General features: G+C 48.3%; 1 protein-coding gene across 5 annotated transcripts in view; it reads right to left on the bottom strand.

Annotated features, from left to right (window-relative positions):
* Positions 1–19,905, bottom strand: part of ATXN7L1 (ataxin 7 like 1) — a 223,984-nt gene that overhangs the window by 137,626 nt on the left and 66,453 nt on the right. For all 5 annotated transcript variants that reach the window (XM_058523516.1, XM_058523548.1, XM_058523557.1 and 2 more), the window contains exon 3: positions 7,258–7,362. In XM_058523516.1, coding sequence (XP_058379499.1) covers positions 7,258–7,362 — 105 coding nt within the window. The remainder of the gene's footprint in view (positions 1–7,257; positions 7,363–19,905) is intronic.

Below are 19,905 nucleotides of genomic sequence, written 5' to 3'. Positions count from 1 at the left end.
ATATAAAAATTTGAAGTGGAGCAAAACGTAGTCTTACTTCGTTGTAGATTCTCTCAGTTGTAATGCTTGATTTAAGGTATAGCTATGTGTCAATCAGTCAGTCCGTCATTTCTTTCCTTAGGGATCTCCTTAGGATCTGTTATAGAGGTTTCCTTAGGATCTATCACATGACCCGCACTTTACCAAGGACGATGGAAAGATGAAATAAGAAGAAACAACAGTAGACACTGCTTCTGATCATAAGGAGCCCAAAAGACATGATCAATCCAGGAGTTAATTCTGGATCGGGGATACATTCATCAAATTAAAGTTAAAAAAGAATCCTACTAGCCAGATAAAGTTTACACAGAATCACGTGCTCTTGCCAAGTCTTATTAATACTGTCAGACTTGACAAAGAATATGTTGGATGAGACCAATTTCCTTTAATTATTTTATAGTTCTCTGGTGTAAATAATCTAGTCTCAAAAAGACAACTAACAATAACAACAGAAATTTAATCTCAACAAACAAATCCAACTTAATTGACCAAAAAACCCAAGCCCTGCGCTGTGGCAATCAACACCTTCAAAGAGGAAGTCCAGGCCGGATAATTAGCCGGTGATGACACCCGGGGAGCCCAGGCGGCACTGACACTGGGAAGGACTGACTTTCTCTAGGGCTCAGAAGCACAAAGGGTTTGTCCCCCCTCAACTAAAGGTCACCGGGAGATCGACAAAATAAAAAGAACAATTGCAGGAAACCCTGGAACCTCATTAACCGAGGCTCCCATGGGTAGCACTGCTGGGCTATGCTGCTCTCGGTCCTCAGCCAGTGCCAGCATCTGGATGTGCTTCGAAGAAATGGAGGTGCCAGCCTCCAGGAGTGAGTCGCTGTCACTCATTTATTTTGCGGCTCAGCCTCTCTGCTTTAGCTCACAGTTCATTAAATTCTACTGCATCACCATCAACATGCAAAACAGCCACTTGAAGGGCATTCAAAAATATAATCAGAAAGGCGAATAAAAAGCCCTCTCTGAGAAAGAGGAAAAAAATTAATCCTCTTGTCTGTTAAATGACATCTAGTTTCTTTGGTTCTAATACATTTTTTTTAAGTAGCAGTGACATCCGAGGATTATCTCTGTGTGATGGATGGAGTGTGGGGCTGTATGGTGCTCTGCTTGGAGGGTGAGCACCAAATGTGGCTGAAACATTCTGAAGGATCTGTGTCTACAGATGTGTTATTTCTTTTGCCTTTTTTTTTCTTTTTTGATTTTGAGGTGGGAAGGACTGTAACTTATGGACTTCTGTAAGATATCTTGTTTTAAGCTTTGCATATGACTGTGATGGGGAAATTATCCTGATGACCAGCTCTCTGGAAACTGAAATCGTGAACTTTCTACATGCTACCATGTGATTCCACAGAAGTTATTTCTGGGCTTAGTGTGTGCGTGCACACACACATTTTAATTTGGAGAAAAATTTAAATACAGAAGAGCACAGAATATGATATGACAAAGTGGGGTGTTATATTTTATGGCAGTGGTTTTCAACTGGGGGCGATTTTGTACCCTAGGGGACATTGGCAATACATGGAGACGGTTTTGGTTGTCAGGACTAGGGGCAGGGGCTGCTACTGGCGTCTAGTGGATAGAGGCCAGGGAAGCTATTCAACATCCTACAAGGCACAGGATGCCCCCATAACAGAATTATCCAGCCCCAAATGTTAACAGTGCTGCTGCTGAGAAACTCTGCTTTACAGTAGTTCATTATGTCAATACATTAGGAGATAAGGACAGAAAAAAATCATAGTCCTTTCTTTTGGGTGAATCATACAACTTCATAAATGTTCAACCCAATTATAAAACTACAACTTGGATCCACCCATTACTTTTCTTGTAAATTACCATATTCCAAATTGATTAAAAATATGCAACTACTAAAAGTAATAACAATATTTTTTCCATTGTAGGCACTTTACACTTCCTTGTTTTGAGCTTATTTACATGTCTGCACACACAGATAGGACCCCCTACACACAAACACACACACACACATGCATGCACACACGCACACACCACATGCACAGAGGATTTGGGGAGGAAGAAACGGCCACAGTACTTTCTCTGGGCTGAGGTTGGGACCTGCCACGGCACTGACACATGAGGAATAATCACAAACAGCACCCTCCCACTCTGCAGTAATCGTAACCAAAAACTCTTTGGAAAGATTTCATTATAAATCTCTGTAGCTTATCACTTGGTCAATGATAGCTTAACTTTTTTTTAAGCGAACGTTGTTCCACTACTGTACTAAGTACTTTCCATACGTGAGTTCCTCTAATCATCACAACAACCTTAGATAAATATCATCCCCATTTTAAGAATAAGGGAACTGAAGCACAGAAAGGCAAAGTAACCTACCTAAGGTCACACAGCTAGTAAGCGGAGGGCTGGAACTTGAATCTAAGCAGATTGACCCCAGAGAGGCTATTCCCAGCCACTCACATCATGTCAGTGCACTGAGTCACAACTGGGTAGGCCGGCCGTGAGGGACAGCACGGTCTGCTGAGCGGACCAGGCCTCCCAAGGCAATGCTTTTGGTTTGTTTTCCCCTTTCTACGACTATCCCTACACAACCTCATCAATTTACCTAAGGAACTTTAGAAACAAACCAATCCCTCAAGATCCTAGAACTTTTGGGTCCAGGTTTAAAAAGCATCTAAGAGGCCCCTGCACAGACTTAGGAAACAGACCAAGGGGCCCAGCATGGGTGGTGGCCCAGAAGGTGGCTCCCAGAGAGCCTCCACTCCCATGCCAAGCAGAGGGTCTCCCGAGCAGTGGCCATGCCTGCTTTTACATCTGGGACACCAGCTTGGGGCACAAAGTCAGGAGCGACAGGGATGCGGCCAGTCCTGGGAGCGGGGCTTCACGTGACCCTCTACGGTGAGGTGGCCAAGGCTGGATGGACCTCGGCAGGGACCCCAGGGCGATACTGGGAGCTTCACGGCATCTCCAAAGGAGCTGGGGTTTGGGCCTAATGTGAATGTAAACCATATTTATAAAGCCAGAGCCTCAGGACTCCTGGCAAATGTAGTCATCTTCAGGCCGACAGTCCCTGCCTCTGTGAGTGTGGGAAGCTGAAGCTGAATCACAGGCCAGTCTGCAGGCTGACCTCAGAATGCACAGCCCCCGAGACGGGGCAAGAGACGAAGACAGGAAACACTTGACTGAATTGGTTTTCCCATTTTTCATAAGAAACATCCAACTTAACAAAAAATAGCCACACTTTATTGACGATAATAGCTACCCTTTCTTTATTTCCTTACCATGTGCCAGGAAACCACTTTATCTCTGTTCCTCACAGCAACTCTGCAAGGCAGGAACTATCACCTTCATTTTAGAGGAAAATGAGGCTCAGAAAAGTCACATAATTAGCTCAAGGTCACACAGCTAGCAAATGTTAGTCAAAGTTCTAGCCCAGGTCTGTTTGCCTCCAAAATTCATGATTTTTCCACTATGGCTTTCAATTTTTCACATTACCATCAGCCTCCAAAGTTACCAGAACCAACTGCCTAAATACACACACGCATTTTTCAATTTAACTTAACCAGGACACTGAGATCCTGAATGCTGCCATGCGCCCATCTCTCTGTGTATGCCAGGATCCTCAAAATCCAGGAGCCGAATCACAGGTGCAAGAATGAGCCAGTTTCAAAGAGAACACATAGTCAAGGCCCCTGTCATTTAAAAAGGTGACAAGTCCAGGGTCTCAGGACTGGGCAGAGGCCAAGCTGGGATTTGGCCCCAGGCGTGCCGGCCCCCGGGCAGTGTCCCTCCCACTGCTCCACAGCTCTGCTTCCGGGGCCAGGGCTGGTGGTGATGACCTCAATTCTGGGCGCTGGGAATACAGAGCTGAAAAGGTACCTCCCTGGTCTTGAAAGGATCCTAGAAGCTGGTGGACGTGCTGAGACAGTCCAAAGATAATTGAAGTGCGTGGCAGAAGGTGGGAAATGGCCCAGGAGAACAGAGTTCTATGGATATTAAGAGGGATGAATCACGTCCAGCTGGGGGCAACAGGGAACGACGCCACGGGGAGAAGTGGGGAGGAAATGAACACACGTTCTGGGCATATTTGCAGGAAGGTGACTCACACCAGTCATTCTGCATCAACAACCCATGAGGCAGGCAGAGTACCCATTCTACAGACAAGGTGGAGAGACAGGAGGCGACCTGCCCAAGATCACACAGTTCACAGGGTGGTCATGTGAATTGCTTCATCTGCCTCCAAAGCCCATGTTCTCTCCCCTACAACAAACTTCGAATGCTGTTCTGTGGAGCCCTGGCGGGTTGGGAGGTCAGGAGGAGGCAGGTAGGTGGGGTTCAAGCCACCACCCCAAGTTCAACCCGAGAGGCTCTGCTTTGCATATATATTTATAGACTGGGGTTCTACATAAGATTCCAGAAAAAAATCTCTGCTGCTAACAAAATCGAGTGTGAAGCCCTGTACTGCCATGTGCTGCCTAGCAGGTTGCTGGGTCAGCCCTGGGAGTTGGGGTAGGTAGAGAAGGCATGTGATCCACGCAGCGGCAGTGACAGACAAGGGCTAAGCCAGCAGGCTGCACGCGCTTCCCTCACTCTGGAGTGACACTGCCTGCGTTCACAGTCAGGCTCTCCACCAGCCTAGCTGGGAGACCTTTGGCGAGCCCTCCTAAGCCTTAGCTTCCTCAAGTTCAAAACGGGGATCATATTGGTCCTTACTTCGTAGGGCTGTGGAGAGGATCACGTACTCAAAGATATGGAGAGCATAGAGCACGGGGCCTGGCACTTAGCACATGGCACTCTTATTAAGTCGTTGAAAACAGCGAGGCCAGTCATAGGAGGTAACACAGCAAAAAAAGAAATATCATGAAACTGTAGGAGGAATTCTTAGGGAAACTAAGAAATCCTCATTGCCTCCGAAGAGTCGCTGTGGTTCTGAGCTCTGCCTTGCATTCTCCTGGCCTCGATAAACATGGGTTGTGAATCAATGGGACATACACCTGAAAGACAAGGGAGGTTCTGGTGCCTCCATCTGCTGAGTGGTGGCTGTGTCCCCATTGCTACTTGTCAGCTGGTTCAGCAAGAAGCTCAATGGAGTCTGGGCTTTGAGGTCAGGAACCCCAAACCCCCAAACTAATTTACTGCCACTGCTCAGAGTAGGTGGCCACAAAAACCTCAGCTCTCCCCCTAAGCTCAACTTGGCTCTTGCACCAAACGGCCTAGGGCAGAGGGAGGCGCACGTATGAGCTGAGCCAGGCCCTGGAGGCCTCCTTTGTGGCTGGATGGGACCTTGCCTTGGCCAGAATTCTGCAGGGCACAGTGGGGTCCCGGGTCCCTTTCAGGTTCCTTCCATCAAAGACTCTGCCAGTGAATTAAGTTCCCAGGGAAAGTTTTGATGGCTTACGAGATTTTCGTCTGTCTTGTTTGCTGCTGTATCCCAGTGCCCAGAACAGCAGCACATCCCAGTGAATGAACAAATGGCGAGCATATTCAGGGTGACCTAGCCTCTGCATCTTCATGAGACAGACAGAAGCAACTGGCCACGGAGCTTCCACGGCCATTCACTGACTAACCAGCTGTGTGGGATCTTCTTGCCACTGCTCTGCTTTTGATTTCCCCACCTGTCACCTAGGCTGGTAGCACCACCACCAGGCCCCTAACAGTTTCGCTTTGAGAGGTTTGACCTTTTCTCTCTTCCCGGTGGAAGGGAGGGTCATTTGCTACAGAGCGCTGAGCAAGACGGTCAGCTCGTGCCGAGCACACGCCCTGCTCCTTTCATGCTCACTCTGCCGGAGACAGAAATGCTAGAACTAGAAGTGCCCACGGAAGTCACTCCTCGTGGAAGAGACAAGGAAACCAAAGCCCGGAGACAGTAAGTGAGCAGCCCAAGGTCACAGAGAAGGGCAAGGAGGGCGGGAGACAGGCCTCCAGGCAGAACCCTTTATCTAGCACTTTCTAGGGGCCTCTCTGCCTGTGCAGGTCAGAAAGCCTTGGGAAGTGCCTCTGAAGCCTGAATTCTCTTCCTACAGATTATAAACACAAAATACACCCACAGTCTATACACAAAATACACCCACAGACACAGTTTTATATCTGTGTATATATCATATATATCATATACACATCTACATATTCATAAATGATATTAGGATATATATAAACTATCTATAGTCCCAAATACACTTCCTGAAGAACTTAGATCAGCTCGACTCCATTTTATACTTATTACAGAATAGTGATAACTGATTGGGTGGGGGAAAATTAGGAATTCTGAGCACGAGAAGGAGGAAACGTGTAATTTGCAAAAGCATACTGGATATTATAATTGCTTTGATTTTTTTGGGCACAATATTTAATGTGCTTTGAAATTTAACAGTAAAGAAGGGCATTCAGATTATATGTTCGTCAAAAGCGAGTATGGCTTAAATAAAAAGATTGTGAAATCCTATTCTAGAACTCACAGCATATCACAGCTTTGGAAATGGTCTGGTTTCGAGATAAGGAAACTTCCATCCAGAGAGGTTAAGTCACTGCCTGTCTGAGGTCAACAGCTATTTATTCTTTCCCGAGGGGAGCGGGCCACGCAGCCTCTCTCTGTTCTATGTCCATGGCATCTTCATTGAAGGGGAGGCCAAGGTTTGCTGTTGACCAGCTGAAGGGAATTTACTGCACCAAGGATATAATGATACGGAGGGAGAGCGAGTTCCCAAACACATCTGGATTTTTCTAACAAGGAGGATTCCTGGAAAAAGAGAAGCTGCACCTGAGGCTTTACTACAAGGCATTTGCTTGAGGCAGCACCGCGCTGACCCCATTCTGGGCTGCCCTTGGCCCTCGCCCCTCCTTTGTGTACATCAGGAAGACTCCGTCTGGCCCTCTCTTTCAGGGAGTCAAAATGTCAGGCTGCAGGAGCGATGCCTCAAGCCACTGCTCTCCCTCCCCTTTGTCACCCGTGGAGGCACCGAAATGTTGGTTGGATGGTTTCAGTCTGGCTGCATCTATCTAAACAAGTTGTAGGTTTTCTCTCATCTGTTCCGACAGGACTGAGCATTTTGGCAGAAGGATTACAGCTCCTAAATGAGTCACCCTGTGGGCAGAGGCAGAGCCCCAAGAAGAATTTACCCACGGCCTCGGGCTAACACAGACACAGGGCCAGACCCTGGCGGGGAGCCAAGGGGAGGCAACTGTCCCTAGAGCGGTGGCCGCAAACGTGTCCGCCGGGTGCCGGAGTTCACTTACCGCAGTGCGACTGGAACACCTGTGGCTTGACGACCTGATTACAGGCACTGCACACTACGAGATAGAAGTCGTCATGTGCTGGATAATGGCCAAATAAGTGCATATCTGTGGGGGAAATGAAAACAGGTTTCTTTGAAAAAGCAATTAAGTCTCAGAAGGTGTGCAGTTTCTTCCCGGAATTTCCTCAAGGATAGTTCTTCAAACAAGACACGCGGAAAGGCAGTCATCTTTACTGAAGGGACACGGGGTGTCATAACGCAGCTCCCCGACGCCCAGAGAAGCAGCCGCCTCCAAGGAGCCCTCCTCACTCCGCTCTCGAGACGGCTGCTCCTACTGCGGGCGGAGTCAGCGGGGCTGGGGCTGGGGCTGGCTGAGGCACACGCCCTGGGTCACCCTGTCCTGAGAGACAGACGACTGCGAACTGGGACCCACCGAGGCTCTAGTTATTTTAGGATGGGAGGAGCACTCCCAAACCCACTGCAACTTAAGCCGAGGTCTCCCAGGTGAGTGAGGGCCGAGGAGGCCTGGGGAGGGAGGAGGAATCATCCTCGCCTCAGCGGTCACCTGCGTCCCCATCACCTGAGGGAGATGCCAATGTAAAGGAAGCGTGCAGTTGAGCGGCTCGTTTGCTGTCATCCTTAACCATTCTTCCTTTGGGAAATATTTACCAAGTGCCCAAATGTGCCAGGCCCTGTGCTAGGGGCCGGGGTAACCAGTGAACAAGAATGAGGGCCCTGCTCTCCTGGAACTCATGGTGCCAGAAGAAAGAAACGTTAAACAGGTAATCACACAAGTGTCATTCAGTTGTAATTGTGGTACATACTGAGGAGCAGACAGACACAGGGACCCTGAGAGTGTGTGGACCAAACCTTGTCTGAGGCGTTGAAGTGGCTGCCCTGAGAAGGGGGCGTCTCAGCTGAAACGAAGAGCCGGGGGAGGGAGAGGAAAGTTCCAGGTCAGCCAAGGAAGGAGGTTCTGTGTGTTGGAGGAACCTCTTGGCGGGAACAGAACAACAAGGGGAGATCCCAGAAGACGAAAGCCTTCTGGGCCAAGGTAAGAACTTTGAATGTGATTTTAAGAACAATGGGAAGCTACTGAAGGTTTTTAAGCCAAGAAGTGACATGATCAGATATACACCGTTAAAAGATGAGCTATGTGGCCTATATCTAAGAGATATGAACGTATATGTCTACACAAAAAATTGTACATGCATGTTCACAGTAGCATTATTCATAATAGCCCTAAAGTGGAAACAACCCACATATCCATTAACTGCTGAATGGATAAACAAAATATGGTATAACCAGACAATGGAATACTATTCAGCCACGAAAAATAATGAAGTACTGATACCTGCTGCAACACGGGTGAACCTTGAAAACATTAGGCTAAGTGAAGGAGCCAGACATAAAAGGCCACATAGTGTATGATTCCATTTATATGAAATGTCCAGAATAGGCAAAGCTATAGAGACAGAAAGTAGATTAGTGCTTGCTTTGGGCTGGGGGGCCTGGAGGGAATTGGTGGGTGACTGCGAAAGGGTGCAGGGGTTCTTTTTGGGGTAATAAAGATGTTCTAAGATTGACAGTGGTGATGGTTGCACAATGCCGTGAATATACTACAAACTCCACTGACTTGTACACTTTAAAAGGGTGAATTGTGTAATGTGTGAATTATATCTCAGTAAAGCTGTGGGGGTGCGGTGGGGGAGATCAGTTTTGAGGAACGGGTGGTCGCATCTTCTTGTGCACCACAGGGCAGAGGCAGAGCCCTGAGGGCACCTCCACCTGCCTCTTCTTAGCGGACCGGCTCTGAGAGCAGGGTGCTCACAACCACTGACAGAGTTGACAGAGGAATTAAAAGGAATTAAAAATTCATCATATGCGTGAAAATGCTTTCTGTCTACACCTCCTGAACTTCCTCTCCCCAATCTCCTTCCCCCTCATTTTCTAGACTCGACCTGTGTCCTTAACGAAAACCACCAAACACAGGACGGTTCCTCCAGCTGCAGTGCTGGGCCGCAGGGAAGAGCTGAGTTCCTCTTGCTGCGGGGACGGCTCACTTATAACCCAGCTGTACCGGAGGCACCGCGGGTCTGCGCTCTCTGCTCTGAGCAGCCCTGCTGTGGAGAGGGAAGAGGCATCGACACACTGTCAGCAGGCCAGGACCTGAGACCCCCGCTGCCCTGGGGGAAGGCCTGTGCTGGAAGGGTGGGACTGGCTCTCACTGCAGCATCCTCCTTAGGTGTCAGGGGCAGGAGGACCCACCGTCCTCGCCATCCTCGCAGGGTGGGGACGCAGGCCCACCGCATTTCTAATCTGTCTAATCTGTCGGTGGCCCCGGGCGTGGCCTGTTATTTCCCCTCTCTAGGACTCGCCTCTATTTCCACTTCTGACTAAGCCTTGTCACCGGAGGGGAGCGTTATTAGTCAGCGCCTGGTGGGTGGCGAGGCTGTGGAGAGAGAGAGAACCCACCTGTGACAAGAATCCTGATGTGAGGAGGCCTGGGCTGGGCCCACCTACAGTGTCCGGGACCCTCAGTCAGAGCCTCCCGGTCCTCAACTGTGGATACCACTCCTGTTCTACTTTTTATTTACTTTTATAATATATATCCTTATTTTTAATAACAAAAGTGATCCATGTTCTTTAAAGATACATTTGAAAAATACAGAAAAGCCAGAAGAAATAAAAAAAAATTACTAGCACCTTTATTAACACTTTGCCTCTCATTGAGATTCAGTCACATTTTATATCCAGGAACATGTGAAACCAGGAGCTGGCGAGGGCTAAGACATTTATTTATTCAACGAGCATTTACCAAGCTGCCTTACATCCTTTCTGCAATAGATCAAGCTATAAAGAAAGAAAAGAAATTCATTAATTAAAGAAGTTTTTAAAAAACAAGCAGCAACAAAAATTTCTTGAGCACCTACTCTGTGCCAGAAGCTGTGCCAGGCGGGGAGGCAGAGACGGCAGGGTGTGGGCAATGTGGCTCTGCAGCTTTGCCGTGCAAGCCTGATGACCTGTTGGAGGCCTGTCAGACTCCATCTGATGTCCCACTGCTGTATCCTGCAGAAATCTGCAGAGCACCCCCCCACCCCCACACACATCTCTTCAGTCACGAGTTGAAGGTTGCGCCCAGGCTAGTCAGAGACTGGCCACCTGGGGGGTGTTCCACTCCGGGCCCTTCACTCCACCAGACTCGCCCTCGCTTCCTCTAGGGCAGCTTCAACCTTGCGTATGTCTGCTGAGCATGTCTCCTGTGAAGTGAGAGGACTGGCTTGCCTGCTTGATTATTCCTCAGTGATCTGACCTTAGAATCTCCTCTACAGGCTGCTCAGGTTCCGAGAGCCCGGCAGATGGGGAGCAAGATAAGGGCACCTGGCTTCTCAGAAGACCACCACGGCACGTGGCCAGGCCAACACAGTCAGTGTGCTGTCTGCTCAGAGATGATGGGGGAAAGACAGGGAGAAGTGAAAACTAGTACGTCTGGCACAATGCTAGGTTGTCCATGAATTAATTCTCTCTCTCTATTTACCACCCAAATAAAACACTCAGTGCACAGTTAAAAATAAAAACATTGGCGTGTTGAAGTGGGCTTGCACTAGCGTGTGAGAGCCAACTGTGCGTGTCTCTTCCCAGCTCCATGTGCAGTGACATCACGGTGGTAGCTGGAAATCAGCCATGTGGGAGTATTTACACCACGGAAATGGGTGAACACTACAAATCAGGTGTTTTCTTTCGGAGAGCCCCGATTGTTAAACATTTATCAGTGCACCACTGAATAAAGATGGGGAAAAAGGGAAAAGTGAAACCACTTGTAATGATACCGCCTAGGGATGACCACCATGGCCATGTTAACATACACCCTTCTAGACCTTATTATGTGGTGTCAGTATCTTAGTTAACCCTCATAATGAACCTACGAAGTCGCCATCATCTCCACTTTCCAGGCAAGGACACAAAGGTGAAGGAACTTGCCTGAGATCCCACGGCAGCGATTGGTAAAGTGGGATGAGGCTCCAGGACACTCTGACTCTAGAGCCAATGCTCCCTCCTCAGCAAAAGGCTGCTTCTTTCACAACAGAGCAAGATCCCATTTGGCAGATGAAGAAACCAGTTTGGATGGGTTGCCTGGATGACTGACGGGCTGTCGCAAGGCTCCGAGGGAGCCGCTGGCATGGGCGCAGGCCTGGGGTCAGAAGGAGTTTAGAGCACAGTGCTCATTGTCGTGCCACCTGAGGGAAGGCCCAACCTTTCTGTGTGTCAGTTTCCATCCATGAAATGGAGCCAACAGTTCCTGCCTCACGGGGCTGCTGCAACAGCTTGTAAAAGCTGCCCGGCTTTGTACTTTCTTCCACCAGGGATTTGGGAGGGAGTGTGGAGAAAGCTTCAAGCAAGGTCATCTCCCCTGTTTTTCAAAACTAACTAGTTCTGTCTCCAGTGGGAGAGTCCGTGCTCCAGGCAACACATTCTTTGACTCTCCCTTACGACCATCCTGGGAAGCATGGGGGTCCCTCTGACCTGCAGAATTCCCTGTGTGTGTGCATGTGCACATTAGTGCACGCGTGTGGACAGACGAGGGCTGGGAGCCATTGGGAGGGCTCTCTCTCTAGGCTGTGGTTGGATCCCGAGGAAATGTGCACAAAGATGATGAGACTTTGTCCAGTTGCAAACACAGTGGTCGACCATCTCCCAAACAGACTAAGCCAAACCTGTCTTTTTGCCCCATTTTACCCCTGCAAATGGATCAACTGTAGGGTGCCAGCACCACCATGGCATTATCACAGAGGCAACCTCAGGCATCCTCCTTGCCGGATCACAGGCAGGGAGGGAGCAAGCTCCACCAGCTCCATTTTGCAGATGGGGGAAATAGAGGTATACTTACTCTAGGTGAGTATTTTTCCGTTTTTGACCCCAACTCACTATACACATATACATATCTATCTATCCATCTATCCATCCATCCACCCACCCATCCATCTATCCATCCATCATCTATCCTTGGAACATGTATGTTACACTCTGATATGTTCTATTCTGTTCTGTTCTACTCACTTTTTGTTTTACTCTATTCTATTTCATTAAAAAAACACTCATTGAGATCTCTACATTAATTTCAGGACCCTTCAACGGGTCACAACTGAAAGTTTGAAAAACACTCTTCAAGGCAATCTGGTGAGTCAGGGGCTGGGCTGAGCTGAGCCTGAGAGTTAACCGGGGATTCATAGGGGTCTGAGCAGTGGTCACCGGGGAGTCTGAAGCCATGAACCGAATCATTAGTGCCAATTGTATGCTGGAACCTGCTGGACCAGCTCGGCAGAGCAGAGAGTATCTCTTCCTAACTCTGCACTCAGTGAGGCATGTTGGTAGCCCGAATCAGCCAAGGTGAGAGGATTTACTACACCCCGGGAACCAGCATCCACAACAAACCAGGGCTGCTTCTCCAGAAGAGCTGGTTGTTAGAACATCTACCAGCACACAACTGACTAGCACCCACTCTGGCATCACTCTTCCCTGCATCAATGTCCCTAGCTGTAAAAATGGAGAAAATTATATTCATCACCTGCCACACTGGGATGCAGAAAGGCGTGAACTTGGGAGGATGCTATATTAATATAAAACTATGGTTATGGTATGATTATTAACCCAAGAACTTATGCACAACAGAGCCAGGTAAACACGCTAATCACTTTCTGTATCAAATGAGTGCACAGAGGCTACGACTTGTCCAGGGTCTGGTGGTGATAAGGGGAGGGGGAAGGGGGGATGGGGGTAGAGAATTAAGTTACTGGAGTTCTTTCCAACGTCTGTCAGCTTCATGCTTACTGGTGAAGGGTTATTCACAGAGATTATTCAAAGATTAGGCTCACTGGGCAAGCCCTGATGGCACAGTGGTCAAAGTCTGGCATGCTCCGCTTCGGTGGCCCGGGCTTGGTTCCTGGGTGTGGACCCACACCACTCGTCTACCAGTAGCCGTGCTGTGGCAGCGGCTCACACAGAAGACCCAGAAGGACTTACAACTAGAATACACAACTATGTCCTGGGGCTTTGGGGAGAACAAAAGAAGAGAGAGGAGGATTGGCAACAGATGTTAGCTCAGGGTGAATCTTTCCCAGCAAAAAAAAAAAAGAAAAAAAGATTAGGCTCCTAGTATTGAACTAATGCTGCTTACAAATTTATCACACAGGCTGTTCTCAGTGCCCCGTGCACAGCAGGCAGTCTTCCACTTCTCTCACTGACTTCTGGTACAATTCTCACTGGCGGCAGAGTCAGTTGTCACTTGCATTCACGGCATCCACTTAGCCTGGCATCCTCGGCCTGCTTCCTGACAGCACTTGAGGTCCCCACAGGCCTGCATCTGGCTCTCACAGCTTCAGCTCCGCTGAACACCCTTCTAGCCCCCACCCCTCTGCTCCTCTCCTCTCCCGGATGGCAGAGGAGGGAGGGACGGGACAGAGCTCAGCTGTGATGGATGGAGAGACAAAGTTTAGGACAACAGAATGGTGTCTATGAAAGTAAAATCATAACTCTGATTTCTTGGTTAACTGTTTCTTAAGTCGAAACTGAAAAAGAAATTGGCAGAATGGGAGCAGCATTTTATTCATGATAAACAGCTTTCTGAGGGGAACACTTTTGACAAGCAAAGTCATGTGTGTGTATAAACTCTAGTTTATATCCAGTATTCACTTTTTGAAAATGGCTGCAGTTAAGGAAAAGGCAGGGTGACACTTCCAATTCATTATTTGTATAGGCCTTGTTTCTAAGATGGGAAGACAGCTGGTTTTGTGGATTCAGGATCAAACTAGATGCTGTGCGCTTTTGAATTTGCCCCTGGACACCTTCCAAAGCTTGAGACTTTGACATGAGGAGGCAACAACTGGTGAGAGCTCAAAAGATGAAAAACTTAAGAGAGAGCGAGTGAGGGTTGATTCCTTCCCTTTGCAAGTGGGAACGCTGAGTAAAGCTGCCTGGAGAAGCTGCAAGAAGCAGACTCGTTTCGAAGGCAGTGGAACAGCTCATCAGCAACTGCTGATACCCATGGTCGCTATAGAAAACCCGACCGTGGGCAAAGGAAGACACCAAAACAGACAACTTAGTTTCTCGAAAAAAATAAACAAAGCCCCAGAAAATGGCCTTAAGTTTTCCCAAAAGGCTTTTCCAGGAATGCGAAACCTCCCCAGTTGCTATAGGAATTATAAAAATGTCAAAGTAGCATATGCTATAATACTCTAGTGTAACAACAGTTTCATATAATTTAAAAATTATGCTTCTTTTTTTAACCGACTTTAAAAAAATATTGGAATGAAAAAAGTTGAGATTGTATTTACGTAATTTCAACACACAAACCCTTTCCAGGAAGGTAAACAGGCCTCTGCCCGTGAGGGGTAGCTGGACACACAGACACAAGTGGGATCTAAGGATGTGACAACCCTGTGACGATGGCTGGAGAGCTGGAGGCCACTCGATTTCCTTGGAAAACTATCAAAAAGATGAGCTGGTGGCTGGCACTGGTTTTGATTTGTGGGCTTCCACTTACATAAACTCAGACGGGGGAAATGACTGGGAGGAATAGTCAGTGTGGCTCACAGACACACACGGCTGCCCCCAAGCAGATCAAATCTGGACACAGACGGCACCTGCAAGAGTGACGCGGCAGCCTGAGGAGGAGCACCGCTCACATCTGGAGAGGCTGTCCGAACAGCCTTCCTTTCCCCATTAGTCTTAATGCGCTCATTCTACAGTTTTTATTAATTCGTCTTCTCTCTCTGCTAGTGGAGTTTTCAGCTGCATTTTAATCACTTATGTCAAATACAAAGCTTGAGGGGACATAAAAAATGTTTCTCCTTTGCTCCGACTGTGATTCTATTTGTTCCCCAACTCCAAAACCTCCTTAAATTCAGAGAACAAAACAACTTGGGGTCCTCAAAGCAATGACCTCACACATGACACCTTCCACGTCCCCAGCAGAATGTTGAACTCCCCTCTAAGAAAATGCAAAAAAATGCGGTCACTTTCTGTTTTTCAGATCTCTGAAAACCCAGGGCCTGACTGTGAGAGCTTCAAAAACAATGAAATCTGGAAAGGAAACTGAAACACGAGGACTAGAAAAGCAAGCAGCGACGAATTCTCCAGCATCAGTGAGGGAGGGCAGGCACAGGTGGCGGGCGGGGAGCTTTCTTCTCTTACAAACCAAGGATTGAAAAGGCCCCCAGCCTCCTCTCGCTCCGGCCAGGCCAGAAGGCACCCTCTTGCAAGGCCAGAGCCAGGAGCTAGGCCCCAAGCAGGTGGAAGCTCCCCATTATGCTGCATGAACCACTCCCTCCTGATCCCCAGCCCAGCCAACCCACAACCCCAACTAACCAACATGGCCACACGAGACAGCCTAATCCCTTCCTCCTCAGGATCAAACCAGAAGCTGTGCGCTTTTGAATTTGCCCCTGGATACCTTTTAAAGCTTGACACTTTGACATTAGAAAGCAAGTCATACCCTCATAGTGTATTGAGGCAAGGGGGGCTGTGCTGGGTCCTGGGGGTGCTCCCTCCTGGAGGTGCCAGCCCCTCCCACCAGCCTCTCCTCCGGCTTCCACTCAGACCCAGCAGAACTCCTATCCTGCAGCACAACGAAGAAAGAGAAGGAGGAGAGATGGTACACAGCTGGACCCAGGAGGTAACTGTAGCCCAGAGTTAATTAAAGGACATATTTGTGAAGGGGCTGGCACACAGTAAGGATGTAAAAAATAGAATGTATTATTATCTGTGGTCTTCCTCCTGTCTCTCCAATTCACCCGTCCCCTCCTCTGGGAAGCCTTCTTTGAGGGGAGCCTTCTTTGCCTCACCCAGATGAGAAGCAGAGCCCAGGCAGAATGAGCCTCCCCTACTCCTTCCCTCCCTCCCTCTTACATCCTTCTATCCTCCCCTCCCCCACTCCTTCCTGTGTGCCTTCAGCAATGCAACCATAGTTCTCCTAAGGCTGTACTGGAGCAACTGGTTTACACCGCTCTCACCAGACTGGGATCTTCTGGAAGACAGGAATCGTGATTTATCGCCCTTTATATTTCCATAGCCAAACAGCCTGGCACATGGGAGTTGCTTAATAACTGTTAGTAAGTTAACTAGGCTGAAGTTCCTAAGAAGTTGAGTTACATCCCACACTCCTTAATTTCCTCTTCTCTCAAAGGGGGAAGTTGTAAATGATAACAAATTGCCCAAATATCCATGCTGCTAAGATTACGAGATCAATAATCATGTCTATTTGTTCATTCTTTGAGCTCCTTGGAAGACATGTACTGCAAGAATCTGAGAAGGAGGCATGCTTCAGGTGGGCCACGGGAGTGAAGAAGTGGTTAGTTCCTGTCCCTTCTGGGCCAAGCTCACGAAGGTTGGGTCCTTCTTCCTCTGGCAAACACAGCAGCTCTCACCCCGCCCCCAGCGATGGCCCCCTCAGAGCCAGTGTTTGGGTGGGCTTAGGAGTGTTTTCTGGGTGGTCCCATCTTCTATTTCACCACCCTGGGGCTGCAAGATGTCTTGTGCGTCAAGACAGTAAGTGATCCAGGGCCTGGAAGATTTAGACTTCTCCCACCCCTTCCTGTTTCAGCTCTGTCCTGTCCGACACTGGACCAGCACAGCAGTCAGGCTCAGCCCAGGGCACACTGAGCGATCTGAGCCCAAGCTGTCAGAGGATCTGACTGCCTGGCTGGGCAGCAATGACTCTGGTAGCCAAGAGAATGGTTTTGCAAAGCGCTCCCTTTCGCCTATGCCTGGCTTAGGTAACAGTGCCAACAATTTGCCCCAAAAATGTTCCTGGGGATATAAACCCAGCCCTGACTCTCTCATGAAGCTTCAGGGACACGCTGGCTCATCCCTGTCCAGTCATACACATCCTTGTCCATCATTCCAGCCAGGTTGGCTGGTGGCATCCACCCTGACATCCCCATGTCTGGCTCTCAGGACAGATGAGGAACAGGTGACCACTTTGGCAGGTTGCTGAGTCCTGATAAGGTTTCCTGGCTACAGCTGTTCTTACAGCAAGGGTTGCTTGGGCTTAAAGATCAGCTGCATGGACAGAACAGCCCCATTTCCCCCTCACCAAGTTGGCCCCAGTGTCCCTGGCACAGCTCGGGAAAAGTTCTGTGTAGAGGACAAGGATGGGGACAGCATGTTTAATCAAGGGTCTGAAAGTAAAAATTGTACAGTTTACTATGACCAGTCAGAGAAAAAAAAGAAGTATCAACCTATTGGAGGAAATTCTAGTCCATTCCTCCAGCTTTCATGCCTAGTGTCACTTAAAGAGTGGGTAAGTAGAGGGGCCTACAAATGCTGTGGAATGGTCACAGGCCATCACCAGACCCCCTTCCCTCTCAGGTTCTTCCACCTGGGTCATTTAAACATTTCAATGTTCACTTACATATTTACGCCCACGTTACCTTCAACTTGAGAACTATGGTTGAGATAATATTTATTTTCACACTATCACTAGGCCTCCCTGGGCATTTTTTTTCTCAATTCTTCTTCAGTAGGCCTTGCTTTGTTTCTTTGTTTGGAATAGGCTTTTCCTACCCTGAGCCTCTCTGTTCAGAGAAATTTAAGACTTTTCTTTGTGAGGCCAGTTTCCAGTTGATTCTGGGGTGACTCCTCCCACCTTTGTCCTGGGGCATCTCTTGGGTCCAGCTTGGGTCTCCTGGCACGGTCTGTGGTGCCTTCCCTCTTCCTACTCCCCACCCAAGAGAGATCTTTGTGAGGTGGAGGTAGGCGCCATATTTCAGGGAAGAGGGCAGTGGGTTTGGGGATGAGGATGTGATGACCCACATATGACACTTTTCCTTGCAAGACAGGTTATGGTCAAAGAGAATTTTCAGACTGAACAGAAAAGTGCTATTAAGAACGACTTAAATGGGTCAAGGGGAAATCAATGGAAACATCTCCTTCAGTATCTTTTCACATAGGACAATCCACTTTCTTGTTGTGGCAGTATGACCGAGACAGGAGAATGGACCAACTAGTCCCTTAAGTTCCTTTCCGGCTCTTCAGTTATGATGATGGATCCAACAGGGAGTGTGTCAGGAGAAGAATGGGTGAGGAAGAGGGGAGGAAGGGGAGGATGCCACATTAATGTTACAAAAGGAAACCCATGGAGAAGATAAATAGAGCACAAAATCTGAGTGGTTTACTCTTAAGAGGAGTTAGTGAGGGCTGGCTATCTCATTATCTATCTGTCTGTCTATCTATCTATCTATCTATCTATCTATCTATCTATCTATCTATCTATCATCATCTCTATCTCTACTTCTTTCTTTTTATCTATCCTATCATCTCTCTTTCTTTCTTTGAGCACCATGATTCTGAGGTGGACTTAACTCAGTCTCAGCCTGTTTTATTGCTACAACAAATGCTATATTTTTGGGTGACAAGGGTGAGATATGGCTTTACAAAAATAAATAAAAATTAAAAAAAGAAGAAAATAAAAGAAAAAAAGAAACCTAGACAACAGCAAAAAATCTGTTGATTTTCAAGGTTGCATTATAAACTACATGAGAGCATGGACCAAGCCTCACACATAGCTTCATCTTCCCCACCTCTAGCACAGTTCCATTCATGCAGCAGGAGCTGAGCAGAAGTCTGAATTGAAGTTCTCCCTGTTCCTCCACAGACGTCAGGAATTCAGTTGCCTGCTGAATTCAGCTTTCTCTCTGAAACTGCAACAGACTTTAGGCTTAAAAAATGGCTGCTCTGAGGCATACTGAAGAACTTGATGTCTACCATCTTGCTTCTTGAGATTCATACATGGAGAGGCTTTCATTCTACGTTGATGAAAACAAAGACAGAGAGCCCAGGGCAAAGGAACAGGCTGGGGCTGGGGGATCCAGCTGTCTGTGGAGTCAAACCCATGCCGTACTGAGGGCTTTCACAGCCCTGCTAAGACCAGGACAATAATGAAGACACACTTCTCACTAGGCCTTCTGTCACTGTGTAGAGATTTTAATTGAGAAATGGACTGGAGGGGCCAGGCAGCGTCTACCACAGAGATGCTCCACCTGTCCCAACACAGCAGTCTGGGAGACTTCTTGGATGACGTGTTGCTGGACCACACCGAAAGCAGAGTCCACAAAGAAGCCCTCCAGTGGTGCCTCACGAATGCAGGCAATGTGACATTATTAAAGGCACAGGAAAAGGCCTTCATGAGACTGTACCACGGTGGGCCTCGGCTATCAAGTTATTGCTACTAATGCCATCCAGAGCACACAGTGGAGACCACAGGGTGAAGAAAACGCCCACCCTAGAAAGCACCCGCCTCGTTCCAGACATCCCAACCCCTGCTCAGCTGTGGGGGTTCCATCAATGCCCTGCTGGTGGATTCAGGGATGAAGAAGTGGCACATGCTAGAACCCATCAGACTGCGGCCAGGAACGACAGGCGGTCCCAGTGCCTGGTGTCGTGATGAGTCCCACGGCAGTGGTGAGCTGATTCCCTTTCAGAGGTCTAGGGCAAGAGACCCCTGGATTATGTGGCACTTGTCAGTAGCTCTGAGCACAAAGCAAGGCCAGAGTTGGCTCTGGCTGTGGCTTATCCATAACTGGCAAAGCAACTGCAACATTTTTTTTTCAGAGGGCCATTTGTCAGGGCTGTGGAGCCCCACATTTGCCCTTCA

This window comes from Diceros bicornis, chromosome 3 (genome assembly GCF_020826845.1).
Source record: "Diceros bicornis minor isolate mBicDic1 chromosome 3, mDicBic1.mat.cur, whole genome shotgun sequence".
NCBI lineage: Eukaryota > Metazoa > Chordata > Mammalia > Perissodactyla > Rhinocerotidae > Diceros > Diceros bicornis.
Note: the sequence above shows the minus strand (reverse complement) of the source record. Positions and strands in the feature narration are given on the sequence as shown.